The 13,851-nt window shown below is 34.0% G+C and overlaps 2 protein-coding genes across 2 annotated transcripts; one reads left to right on the top strand and one right to left on the bottom strand.

Annotated features, from left to right (window-relative positions):
• Positions 1–638: 638 nt before the first annotated feature.
• Positions 639–4,445, bottom strand: LOC105137596 (enolase). The gene is made up of 17 exons (XM_011043390.1): positions 4,277–4,445; positions 3,792–3,855; positions 3,612–3,676; positions 3,475–3,522; positions 3,299–3,385; positions 3,093–3,173; positions 2,901–3,002; positions 2,739–2,819; positions 2,574–2,648; positions 2,301–2,363; positions 2,145–2,225; positions 1,843–2,037; positions 1,664–1,714; positions 1,480–1,568; positions 1,344–1,395; positions 1,102–1,158; positions 639–974 (listed from the first exon to the last, which is right to left on the bottom strand). Exons 1-17 carry the CDS (start codon positions 4,340–4,342, stop codon positions 894–896), a joined length of 1,338 nt encoding a protein of 445 aa, XP_011041692.1. The 5' UTR covers positions 4,343–4,445; the 3' UTR covers positions 639–893.
• Positions 4,446–5,801: 1,356 nt separating this feature from the next.
• Positions 5,802–7,676, top strand: LOC105137595 (rRNA processing protein-like protein). Its single transcript, XM_011043389.1, has 2 exons — positions 5,802–5,911; positions 6,520–7,676. The coding sequence occupies exon 2, from the start codon at positions 6,529–6,531 to the stop codon at positions 7,429–7,431; it is 903 nt and encodes a 300-aa protein (XP_011041691.1). The 5' UTR covers positions 5,802–5,911; positions 6,520–6,528; the 3' UTR covers positions 7,432–7,676.
• Positions 7,677–13,851: the final 6,175 nt, after the last annotated feature.

Raw genomic sequence — 13,851 nt, 5'->3', positions numbered from 1 at the left:
AAATAAAATAAAATAAAATAAAAATAAAGATCAAATTTGATAAATAAAAAATTTAATAGAAAAAATAAATAAATAATAACTATAAAAATAAAAACCAAAGTTAATATACAAATTAAATTTTAAAAAATAAAAAAATATTCAAAACCATATATATATATATATATATATATATAGCAATTAAAAATTAAATTTAATATAATTAATAAATAATAACATTTCTAATTTTTTAAACTTTCAAAAAATATTCTGAAAAGTATTTTATTAAAAATCTACTCAAATTTTATTTAACTGAAAATATTTTTTATTAACTAATTTTTTTAATAGCAAACAAAAATAGTAATATTTAAAAAATAATTTTTACAAACACAATTTATTTATCGTGTAACCTTGTGGCACTAAATCTTGATTTCTTTTAATTTAAAATTAATTTTTTATTTATTTTCTGACCATGCACAAGAATCAATCAGTACCATCCTTTAGAAAATTCTTGTTTATAAAAGCTCTTCGAATATTTGTAGTAGCTGACAAGGGCAACTTTGAAACCATCCAGTCGTTCATATAGAGAGAGTTCTACAGATCATGGTTGTTAAGGTAGTCTTAAAAACTGATTCTTATGAGGTAAAGTGCAAGGCATGTCATGGAAAATATGTTTTTAGAACTTGAACATACTCAAAACTTTGTGATAACTCACAGTTTAAGCATATTATTAACAATCAAAACGAAAACCAGCTGCGAAACGTCCAGAACTCACGCCCTCAGGTAATCTAAGCAACTAGCCGCGATGGCAAAAACATCCTTCACTACCAAGCAAAAACTATATGATGCACAGTACAAGCACTAAGCTCGAGCTTATTTAGAGGTACTGAATTTTGCTCAGTAAGACTGGTAATGCTTTAGTAAGGTTCAACCGGTGCCCTGAATTTTGCTCCAGCATATACTGCTGCAGATCCCAACTCTTCCTCTATCCTGAGAAGCTGCAGTTAAAAAAGTACCAGGGTGGGGGGGTCAATCACCATTAGTTCAGATCGCAGAGTTGAGAAAAGGCAAGAGATGATAAAATCACTTCTTGATGGTCAAGAGTTGAAAGACATTTCCATCTACCTGGTTGTATTTTGCAAGGCGTTCTGATCTGCAAGGAGCTCCAGTTTTGATTTGTCCCTGTTGTGAAGGAAGAAAAGAGGGTAAACATCAGCTCAAGCCTCCAGCAACAGTACCAATACATCATCAACATATGCAATTCACGCGCTCCAAAAATTTTAATTGGAGGCAAAATAACAAGAGCACATAATTTGGAAGGTAAAAAACAAGAACAGCAAGAACTTGGGAAATGCCCTAGTACTTACAGTGGACAATCCAACTGAAAGGTCCGCAATGAAAGTATCCTCAGTTTCACCACTGCAATGAACAAGGTGAACCATTTTAGAAATGTTCATCGGTGGAAAAATAATTAATCAAAGCCACAAAAAAACAAGGATGTACCTTCTGTGGCTTGCCATGACACCCCACCCAGCATGTTTAGACATTTTCACAGCTTCAATACTTTCAGTTACAGAACCAATTTGATTCACCTGATAAATTGTGTAAGAAGGTAAAACTGTTCAGAGTTGGTAGCTCCAATATAATAGGATGCCTCGCCTCAAATATATTTTTTTGTTCATACTACCTTCAATAGAAGGGCATTGCAGGCCTTCTCCTTAATTGCTTTCTCCACACGCTGCAACAAAATCAAACATTTAATTATAAGCCCAATCAATATGAAAATGTGCTTATCTCATCATACATCAGACAAAGCTGAGCATTGATGCCCCGAGGTTAATATTTTAAACTAGCTCCCAGAATCACCTTGGGGTTTGTGACAAGTAGATCATCACCAACAATTTGCACCTGTTCACCAACTTCACCAGTCATCTTAGCATAGTGTTCCCAATCATCTTGATCAAATGGATCCTCGATGGACACAATTGGATAATCAGCCACAAATGACTTGTATACATTCTTTAGACTGTCTCCAGATATCTTCTGTGATCCATCATTGTTCTGAGACAGATAGATAATAGGCTTAGAGTCACAAGTTTAAATCCAACCTTCTAAATAGAATCATTCTAAGCAGGCACAAAGCATTTGGTTGTCAAACTTGTGATTACCTCTTCCTTGAAATTCAAATCATAGGTCTTGTCCTTGTCGTTATAAAACTCTGACGCAGCAACATCCATCCCAATCACAACCTAGCATTGGAAACAGAAAATTAATTAGATTACAAGAGAATGATAAAGCACGTTAACATCAGAAAGGGCACCAACCTTTCCAGTATATCCAGCTTTGGCTATCGCTGTCTTGAGCAGTTCAAGGCCCTCTTTGTTTTCCTACACATAAGACACGGTTCAAGTTAAGCACTACTCGCCCAGTTTAATTCAAACCCAATTGATAACCAGCGAGACTTAGCAGTTCCAATGCAACAATTAGAACATGAACAGGTAGCTAGCAGCATTAACAACAAACCCAATTGATAACCAGCGAGACTTAGCAGTTCCAATGCAACAATTAGAACATGAACAGGTAGCTAGCAGCTTTACCTGAATATTAGGAGCAAAGCCACCTTCATCACCAACATTGGTGGCATCTTGTCCATACTTCTTCTTAATCACAGACTTTATGTACATGCAAGAAGTTACAATATAAGCCAGTGGTAATTTGAATTGAACATAAAAGAGAATAAAGTTTAAGAAACATAAAATTACCTTCAGGTGATGATACACTTCTACACCCATTTTCATGGCTTCCTTGAAAGATGATGCCCCAACAGGGAGAATCATGAATTCCTGTTGAAAGACAAATGTTGAAGGCAAGCACCAAAAAAGAAAAAAGGCATTTAACCACGTGTGAGTTGTCATCAAATTTACCTGCATTGCCAGTTTATTTCCAGCATGGGAACCTCCATTGATGACATTGAATGCAGGTACTGGCAAAACCAAGGTCTTGTTTCCAGCAAGATTTGCAATGTGCTGCAAGATAAATGATATCACAACAATGAACCCCCCAAGGATTACAATGAAACAACAGAACAGCAGACTACACTAGCACAGCATTCATACCTGATAAAGAGGGATCTTCTTAACCATTGCACCTGCTTTGCAAACAGCAAGTGACACTGCCAATATAGCATTTGCTCCGAGCTGGAATAATTAAAAAAAAAGGGGGAAGTCTCAATTAGAATACAACTTACCAGTCATTAACAGATTAAACAAATGATTCTCAACGAGCAAAATAGAATGTTGATGAGATGAGAAATTAAACAAACCTTCTGTTTGCACCAACCCCATTCATTAACAGTTCCATCCAGCTCTTGTACCATGAAATTATCGATTTGAACCTGCTCTGTTGGGTCCTGTAAGAAGACCAACATCAATCATCAATCACTGTTTGTGATTGAAGACACGCGTTATAAAAATAAAAAATTGAATTTCCATATATTACCTTGCCAATCAAGGCTGGTCCAATGATAGAATTGACATTACCTACAGCCTGAAATCATCACGACACAAAAAGAAAATTAAGAAACAATCTCAATAGCCAGTACGGCCAATATACACGAGAACATGATCTGCAGATACCTTAAGTACACCTTTCCCAAGATAATCTGATCCTCCATCTCTCAACTCTAAAGCTTCATAGACACCTTTTAAAACACAAGTACACAAAATCAAATCTGGATCAAGTAAACAGTAATACATACATAACACGTAAATCTTGAACAGGAACTTGTGAAATACACAAAAAGTAATAATCTTTACCAGTGGAAGCACCACTTGGAACGGCAGCTCTAGCATAGGTTCCATCAGAGAGCACAATATCAGCCTGTTTATTGTTTTAAAACCCACCATTTCATAAGCCAAAAATACATACACAAGAAACCACCAACAAAACGAAAGCACGGACTACAAAAATCAAATCCCAGTCATGCTTTCCACTAAAGCTTCCTCTTTTATTCCCAAAAAAGCACCAAAACGAAACTCTCTCTGACCCAGTTTTTCTTAACATCCAAACAAACATCAAAACGCAACTGCCAGCACAAAAAGAAATCCCAAAAAACTCAATAACGCATCTGCATCAAAGCTTCCTCTTTTATTACCAAGAAAATATCGAAACTGAAGATTTTATCTGCCCCACTTTTTCTTAACATCCAAACATAACATCAAACATAAAAACACATCGAAAGTGAGAGAAAAAAATGACGGGTTATCATTGGATGACTAAAATTGAATCAAGAAAGACTTACTTCAACGGTGGGATTTCCGCGACTGTCAAAAATCTGACGAGCTTTAACAGCCTTAATCGTTACCATTGTTGATCTGATGTTCCAACACTTCGAAGATCCTGAGGTTTCTCTTTTCTGTTCTTTTTCCTAAGACAGTCACAGAGATGCTGAAACTAGGGCGTGAGTGGGTTTCATTTATTGGAGTCTAAAAACCACGGGTGGTAAGATCAAAACCGTTGATGTGGATGGTTTGATTGGTTTCTCGATCATCACGTGAGACGTGGCTCTTTATGGTTGAGTGGGGCCCAATCGACGGCAGGGGTCTTGCATCAAAATTCGTAGAGTAAAAGGTTGAAGATTTACCGTGGGCGGGCCAGTAATGCATGATGATATCCATGCGATCATGGGCGCGGCGCCCGCCCCTTGTTTTTTAATCTGCCCACTTGGAAGGGAAGGCATTCTAGCCGACAGAAGCCCAGCAAAAGAAAGGGTGTCTATAGTTCTAATTTTTTTAATAGTAAAACGACGTAGTTTTTAAATAAATTTGGTGGAATAACACATCTCAGTAAGCGTGTTTGGCATGACGTTGCTTAATAATTATTAAAGGTGATTTGACTTGTAAATAAATTAAAATATTTTTTACTTTTTTATTTTTAATATTAAAATTATAAAATTATAAAAAAATAAAAAAATATTAATTTTATATTTTTAAAATAAATATACTTCTAAAATCAAATATTAATTTTATATTTTTTAAAATAAATATACTTCTAACATGCAACTAAATATAATTAAAAAACATGTAACCTATTGCCGTTGCATATTAAACATCCCCCAACAGCCATGTCATGAAAAAAAAGAAGCTTTAAATCAATAATTCAAAGCTCTATACCATAGAACTTATCATAGAAAATATTTGGGATTGAAAGATCATAACTAGAAAGAACCTGGAAATATCAAGTAGGGATGATCAAAATATTTAATTTTTTAAATAATTTTAAGTTAACTGAACCAAATGAAAAAATTAATTTGATAAATTTAGAGTTCGATTCAATTTTAAATTTGATAAAACCAAATAAATTTAATTTAAATTAAATAATTTTTTATTAGATTTTTTTATTGAATGGGATTTAATGAGTTTTTAGTTTATAATTAAAATTATCTAGAAAATTCAACAAGCATTTTAGTTTTAATTAATTTCAGGTCGGTTATTATAAATATTATAAATAGTTTAATTAATTTAATCACCCTAATGTATCAATTTGTTTAACATTGTCAAGTATTTTTAAAAAAATTGAATTTTTTTATTTTACTTTAAATTAATATATTTTTGATATTTTAATATTAAAAATAATTATTAAAAAATAAAAAAATAATTTTAATATATTTTAAAATAAAAAATATTTTAAAAAATAGTCACCACGTAACAACCAAAAACTAGTTAAAACAACACAACACAATTCCAAGACCACATGTAAGGCTCATCGAGGCCCCTTAAAGCGTCCATGGTTTGGGCTAAGGCCCAGGTGTGCCCTGTCAAATTAGGGTTTAGGGTTTTACTCACGCTTCTTCTTGCTACCCTATTAGTTGCACTTGCGGTTTCTACAATATAATCTTCTTCTCAACGAATCTCAATTTTCCTCACTCTCTAACAAGGTAAAATTTTTCTCCTTTTCTCTAAACCTAACCTGCTTAGTTTCTTTCACGCTACCTATTTTTTTCTTATATCGAAACGGCTTGCTTTTGTATAGTTAATGGCTCCGTTTTCTGCATCTTCGATTTTTCGCTTTAAGTAGTGTTTTAGCTTGTTTTTGTTGAAAGTTATAAAATTTATGCTAAAATAGCTTCTGGGTTTGAAGAATTTTGAATTGGGTCGTTAGAGTTTGTTGATTTTAGGCTCTGTCTGTATTTGTTTGATGGTCTTGTTATCAATTTAGTGCGAATTTTATTGCATAAATTAAGGGTTTCTCTTGGTGGTTAAGTATTTAAATTGGATTATCTAATCTTGATTTGTTGAGCCAATCTGAGTGTTGTGTTTTTTGGTGGTTTGCTTTATCCGGGGTTGTAGACCTGCGCCAATTTACTTTGTAGAGGATCTGAATCCAATTTGATTGAGGAGAACTTGTCACTATGTTATTCTTTGGTACCTTTTTAGCTTAATTTTGAGTTTATGTATTGATATCCATGAGTAATATCTGCTATCTTCATGCTTGGGTGGATATTGGAGTGCTTATTAATTGTAATTAGGTTTTGGATTGTGATAGGTTTGTATAATGGTGGTAAACAAGGAAGAATCGACCCTGTCTGATGAGGAGCTGATAACCGATGATGAAATGGATAATCTTGATGAAAAATTGTCTGGATCTGAGTCAGAATCGGAGGATGAAGATGTGAAGTTGCCTGAACCATCTAAAAATGCTATATTCAATAGAGATGGTCTTGCTGACAAACTTCAAGATATTATTTGGCCAGAGAATGTTGGATGGATCCACAAACTTGTGATTGACTTCAATCAAGTGCAAGAGGTGGACGTGAATGATGACCTGACCAGGGAGCTTGCTTTTTACACACAAGCCTTAGAGGGAACAAGGCAGGCATATGCTAAGCTAGAGTCGATGGGGATTCCTTTTCTCAGGCCTCCTGATTATTATGCTGAGATGGCGAAGTCAGATACTCATATGGAGAAAGTGAAGGGCCGGCTTTTGGCAGAGAAGAGAAGCATTGAGGAGGCTGAGGAGAGAAGGAAAGCTAGAGAGTCTAAGAAACTAGCTAAAGAGGTTCAGGCCCAGAAGCAGAAAGAGAGAAATTCACAGAAAAAGGCAGCGATAGAGACTGTTAAGAACTGGAGGAAACAGAGGAAACAAAGTGGGTTTGCTGGAGGCGACAAGGATGGTGAGTTGGATATGCCCTTTGAAGATGGAAAAGTGTTTGAAAGGTCGAACAAGAAGAGGCCAGGGGTGTCTCCAGGAGATCGGTCTGGAGGGAAGGGGAGACAACCTTGGAAGAAGGGGAAAAATGGACCAGAAAAGAAAAAATTCAAGAGGGAATCAAGGGATTCCAAATTTGGATTTGGAGGGAGGAAAGGTTTAAAGAAGCAGAACACTGCTGACACCACTGATGATTTTAGAGGCTTCAAGAAAGGCAGTGCTGCCGGAAATAAGAAAAGGAAGAGGTGATAAACTGTTGTTTGATTTTGCTTTGCTAAAGACTACAGCTACAACTCTTTGCAATTGTTTCTGGAAGGGCTTGTAATAGGGTTTTGAGCTTATCCCTTTTTTCCCTCTAATTCGTGTAATCTTCAAGCTTGTTTGATTGAAGTACTAATTTCCTTCACACTATCTATTTCGATTTTGTCCAGATCCCGGTATGAAATCATGATTTTCTATTATCATTCTATCTCAATCGATTCTTCATTACATTACATTCAAGCCCTTCAATTTCATCTAGTCTTGCACGTTTCCCGCCTATCCTGCGTTGCAGCTAAATATAATTCCTCTTTCATTATCCAGTTTGGGTATGCTATTTTCACTGAAATTTGGCGTTTGTTTCATGTGAAAACAATCAAGGCCTGCTTCCTTCGCAGTTAACCTTTTATCGTTTTCATCCCATCCATCACAATGCATCTCACCTTGTTCCTTTTTTTTTCTGTATCCAATGAAAATCAACTGCAGTTGGTGAGCAATCATGAATTAGATTTCAGTATTTCTCTGTACCAGCATCCTAGATTAATGCCCATACTCACAACGTGTTTTAACAAGTCAACCCTAAGAAATCCCAGGTCTCTTTAGCTTCATAATTATCAGCTGCTAGCATTTTTCTCAGTTCTTGTGTTGCTACTGTTGTTGTCGGTGAGAAGTGCCAACAGTTAGATGAGTCTAGACTGTGGGTGCTGTCACTACATGTATTAACTTTTCCTCCTTGAGCCCCATTTGTTGGCAGATTTTTCAAACAAATGAGCAAACATTTTTCCACCTAAAATTCACAGCTGTTTGATTTTGCCTCATCCAATAAGCTGAAGAGTGACTGGTAAAGTTTCTTTTCACTCTATCATATCATGTCATCAAAAGTACTGCTCATTGTGAATGTCCAATAATTAATAGAATTAAATCATCCTCCACCTAAATGTGCATGAGCAATATTGTGAATCATCATCATCCATCAAAATAATTATTTTTTTAGATTTTTTTTTTGGATTTAACACTAGAACATCATGAGAGAGACATAAAAAACATAAATTTAATGTTTTTTTTTTAATGAAAAACAATTTGAAAAGAGAAACTGATAGACTCAAAAATGAAAAATAAAAGGAAAAACACAATTTCAGAGTGGTGATGTCAATAGGGTGACATTAGAGTGCATGAGAAGCTGATCAATGGTTTCATGTGCGTTCTTGTTTGGCAAAGAGAAGCTTCCCAGAACACTCTGATACATTACTGATTAAATAAAAGCATATAATATTTCATTTCCCATTATATTTATAGCCCTTAGCATTTGCTACAAAAAGCTCCCTCTGAACTCTTTCTAGCTTATCAATACAGGGCTTTAAAAGGGCGTGGCTCTTTTCCTCCCGACAACACTTTATCCCTCCAGGTTTTTGTCGATTCCATATCCTTTGATTCCTCCCTACTTTTCAGAACCATGTTTGAGTCTACACTAGAATTGATCACTCAGGCTGCTTCCAATTCTTTTGTGATCTTCTGCTTTTGCAATTTGATCATTGTCATGATCCTCATGGGCTCAAATCAAGAAAGGGAAATTCCGAGGTCAATGGTCATCAACACACACACAAAGGTGAAAGAAGATATCCTGGCTAAGCCTTCTTCACTTGATGGAAACGAGATATCAATAGATGACAGGAATGTGTCAATCACCCAGGAAGAACCCACCGGCGACGGTGACGAAGACGATGAAGAAGATGGATATGGAGATGAAGATGAGGAGCTGAGGAGAAGATTTGATGAGTTTATCAACAAAATCAATCATGAATGGAGGACAGAATCATCAAGGCATCATGTTTAGCCTGGAAATAACTTGATAGGAGTTTCTGAATGGTTGGCCCATAACTTGGAAACGTGACGCTGCTAGAGTTTGTTATGGTCATCATCTTTCCAGTGCTGTACATAATCGAATAACGATGACACAACTCACTGAGAAGATCTTGATTGTACTGTTTGAAAGCAATATTACAAAAACTCACCATTCAGAAAATGAAAACTACTGTTCCATTGCAATTTCTTTACTACCTTCCTATGTTTTGGACAGTAGTTTAGTACATAAAGTTTTGGATTTCTTCTTTAGCATTTATGTGTGAACCACTTATGAAAACACTCAGCAAACTCCAGTGATTTTCGTAGGTGTCAGAGCCGGTCCGAGCAGTTGAAGGCCTTGGCTAATGAGTCGTCACGCCAACCCACGGACCGCTGGTTCAACCCTTTAGAATGATCAAATAAACAACAGAAAGCTTGACTGCGATTCTCTTGAGCATGGATAAGGGCTAAACAGGCATTGAAAAGGTGGATTAAGCCATGGAAAGGGCACAATTGGAGCCCAAAGGGAACGGTAGAACGGGTAACTTTGTTTAAGCATTAAGTCTTTGAATCATTTTTAAGAATTGACAGCCTGATTTAGCTTGGATTATCCTCTCACGTGGACAAATAAAGTGTTGACAAAAGGTACAAATAAAAGTAGCACGAGATGCTACTTTCATTTGGGTTCTTTTTTTTTTTTTCCTGTGGAAGAGATCATTCGTCTAATCAACCATCCATAGACAAAGGCAAGTGCATGGCTAGAGAACCTACCAAGAACTTCAAGCGATATTAATACTTTAGACTATTCAATTCCAAATAAAGTTACATCGCACCACTAAATGTAGAAGACAAAGTCAATATAGTTTTCTTTGACAAGGACTTATGACCTAATCCCCCTCTCCCACCCTTTTTTAATCTTGTTTTTATTTGGATTTGAGGTCTTTTTCCAGATTTTCTTTTGAAGAAGTCTCAATCAAGATTGTGTCCCGTTCCCTTTACAACACTAAAATTTCTCGCTTCTTGAAAATACTCAAATGGAACATGTCCGGTTCCCGTGACATTAGGAATTGGCAGAGTGAACCTGTCAAGTTCCATCCCATATCAGATCGGATGCGCACTACAATGATCTAAGGTCGATAAATACATGATCTAAACTGGTTTATAGATGCATGATCAAAGCTGTATACCACCGAGATGTCTCCGAAATCATGCAGTTGAATCATATAATACGCTATTCAAACAGGATAATTGCACTGTATATTTTGTTTTAAATAAAAATGATAATTTAATTTAAAATTGATGGATATCAACCTAACCTGGACATATATTTAATTTCAAAATCAATGAATACCCACCTAACTCGAATATGAACGTTTTTTTTAGACTGTATTGATAAACCAAGACCCATTTCAGATTCAGTACACAAACACAACCAGCCATGTATAAAAACATTATAAACATCAAAAAGCACACCCTCAGTTATAACCAACTCAAATGATTTAACAAAATAAATTCATGATTCCTAAATGTAACAGTATAACGTTAAAACATTCTAAAAAAAACATAACAATTAACAGTAACTAAAACTAAACCTTCAAAGATTCAAAACTTATAACAACAATAACTAGAACTGATCTTTTTTCTTCTTTTTCTCTGTGCTCTCATGTTCATAATTATGATGCTCCTTGACTAACTTCACGGGCCGTCCTCTACCACGTGTCCATGCAGAATAGTCTTCGAAAAGTAGAATAGAAGATGATATTAGCTTTGGTGACAATGCTGTATTTAAGGTTCCATTAGGGGCACACTTTCTAGGCCTTTCCCTTTTTCTTCTTGACCCTAGTGCTTGTACCACCTACACTTACATCTGTCATTTTAAATTTTAATTTTTTTAATATATTGATATTAAAAATAATTTTTAAAAAATATTATTTTAATATATTTTTAAATAAATATTGCTTTAAACAACAATCACTATTATAACCTCAAACACATTTTTACTAAAAAGACATCTACTATTAACCCACTAGAGTTAAAACTTGGAACAAGATAGAGTTAGATTTGGGGTTGAGTTGGGATTAGATTTAGGATTCTCATGTCTAAATGCCACCTATTAATAAATTTCAAGTGTGTTTGGTGTTGTGGTAATTGTTATAGTTTTAAAAAAATTATATTATAAAAAATATTTTTAGTTAAGATTAGTTTGGAAAAATTATGGTTGAAATTAAAGTTGAATAAAAAAATAATTTAATGTATTTGACTAAGAATGTTTTTCAAATTGAGGTTATAAAATAACTAAAAAAGATATATATATATATATTAATATTAATAATTTTTAATTAAAATATTATAGATTTAACTATTGCTATTACATTATGAAATAAACAATACTTTAATATAATATTTTTTTATTATTCAATTAAACTATTTGTAATTTCATCATTTACAAAGATCATCCGACAAAGACTACATTTTTTATGGCTTCCTGAACTTGTAACAACATCAAATAAAATATCATCACATCAGGTAAAATATTATAAAAAATAAAATTGAAAATATGATCAAGTTCTATAAATATTATATCATTATGTAATTTCTTTCTAATATATTTATATAGTGTTATTGAATAATGTTAAATACTAGTTGTTTTTAAATAAAATATAATATTTAAAAATTTTATTTTAGATTTTTTTATTTTAATGAATGGAATCTAGATATCTGATATTTAAGTTTGAAATGGAGATGATGTAATGATGAAAAAGAAGACGCTTTTCATTGTTTATATGAATAGTGGAAAATGCAAAAGAGAAAGAAAAAAAAGGAAAAGAAAAAAGAAAAGATAATGGTTGGTGGTGAAAACAGCTGGGACCGGGGGTGAACTGCTATAATGGAGAATACAAAAGATAAAAGAGAAGAAGGGAGAGAGCAATGACTGATAGTGAAAGCGACGGAGAGCGTGATGAACTGAAGAAGTTGCTCTTCACTGTGCATCGTTCACTGCTCTATTTTTGTTCTTTTTCTTCCGCGCCTATGTTTACTGTAATTATAAACACAGTTGGCAACTCGATACAAAAAATAGCTTGAAATTGCTTTTGATTATCTTGCGGTTAAATCATAACGAAACACATAACGACAACGTTTTTTTATAAACATAATTGCAACGCAAAACACGCACTTCTTCTATCTTGACTGTTACACCAGAATCTATTGAAATTCCCTCTTTCGTCTCCATCACTTCATAGATCATAAAAAAAGAAAACCCTAAACCCGGCAAACTCTAGAGCTTTACAAACATGAAAAATCGAAACTTTTTGAAGTTGTAGTGCTTGGTATACAATAACAAACAAAAAATTAGCTTACAGATAAGTCCTTTTTGGAGAAAATGGGCTCAGACAAGCTAAGCTTTAAGAAAACAGAAAAGATTCAAACTTTGCTTTGAATCTCCAAATATTAGAAAGATAAGGTGGGTTTTCTAGCTTAAATCTCCACCATTTCAGAGAATGCTCAGAGCTTCAATGGTGGGTTTTTTGTGTTAGTGAAAATTAACATCAAAGTTTAAAGAATCACAAAAAAAAAATGGAAAAAATAAAAAAAAAATTAGAGGGGATACAGAATTTCTTCGACGGAAATGAAATTGCGGTTTTGCGGGAAAAGGTGGGGAAATAAATAAAGTAGGGAAAATATAGAAAAAAATAAAAAATAAAAGGGTATTATATATGATTTAATATTTTTGAATTTAATTAATAATCAAATATTTTAATTGCAAAATTCAAAGTATAAATATTGGTTAATAAAACATTTCACGTCCGTCTTGGGAATTTAATAAGAATGATCTTACTATTAAATGGCAGAGATTGCAATTTTTTTTAATGTATTAAAAAAGTAATTAAATTGAGGAAAAGAAAATTGACTTTTCTATTTTAAATTTGGCTCTTTAATTATTTAAAGCTTAAAAAAATAATTTTGAAGCTGTAAAGGTAAGGTTGGAGGCCATGCCAATTTTCCGGCTACTGACATCTTCCCCTGTCTTTTCATTTAAAATTAAAACTTTGACCATACAAAATCCTAATTAGTTGCCCCTTTATTTCTCATGATCTACTGTTAATGCCACTCTAAACCAACATGCTTAAATGATTGCCCTTCCATTATTCAGGTTTCAAAACATCAGCCAGACATGATTACTTAGTTAATCTAATAAATAAACATGGCTAATCACGAGGTTGACCTTCGTGTATACGAACAGACACTAAATATTATAATTTATTTTATACTTAATTGGAAAGAATTAATTTTGATAAACAAATGTGTAAAAACACTTCACCCTTTACAAGCAAAAATGCCATAAACAAGACCAATGTAGATGCATGCAAAATGTCTTGTGTTTGAATTTATAATAGACTCAAACATAAGAACCTGCCTCCTAGGATCCATCTCCTTGCCCTGAGAATCTTCTCCTTGCACTGTAGAGGTTCAAAGGGAAGGAGAAAGTGGACAGGACATACTCTATAACAGGGTAGCCTTGTGATCTTGCAACAGACATGACATAAAGGCTAGGGGGAAAGGGAAAGA

The sequence above is a fragment of the Populus euphratica genome, unplaced genomic scaffold (assembly GCF_000495115.2).
Source record: "Populus euphratica unplaced genomic scaffold, PopEup_1.0 scaffold149.1, whole genome shotgun sequence".
Taxonomy (NCBI): domain Eukaryota; kingdom Viridiplantae; phylum Streptophyta; class Magnoliopsida; order Malpighiales; family Salicaceae; genus Populus; species Populus euphratica.
The sequence above is the reverse complement of the archived record's forward strand: the minus strand, read 5'-3'. Positions and strand labels throughout refer to the sequence as shown.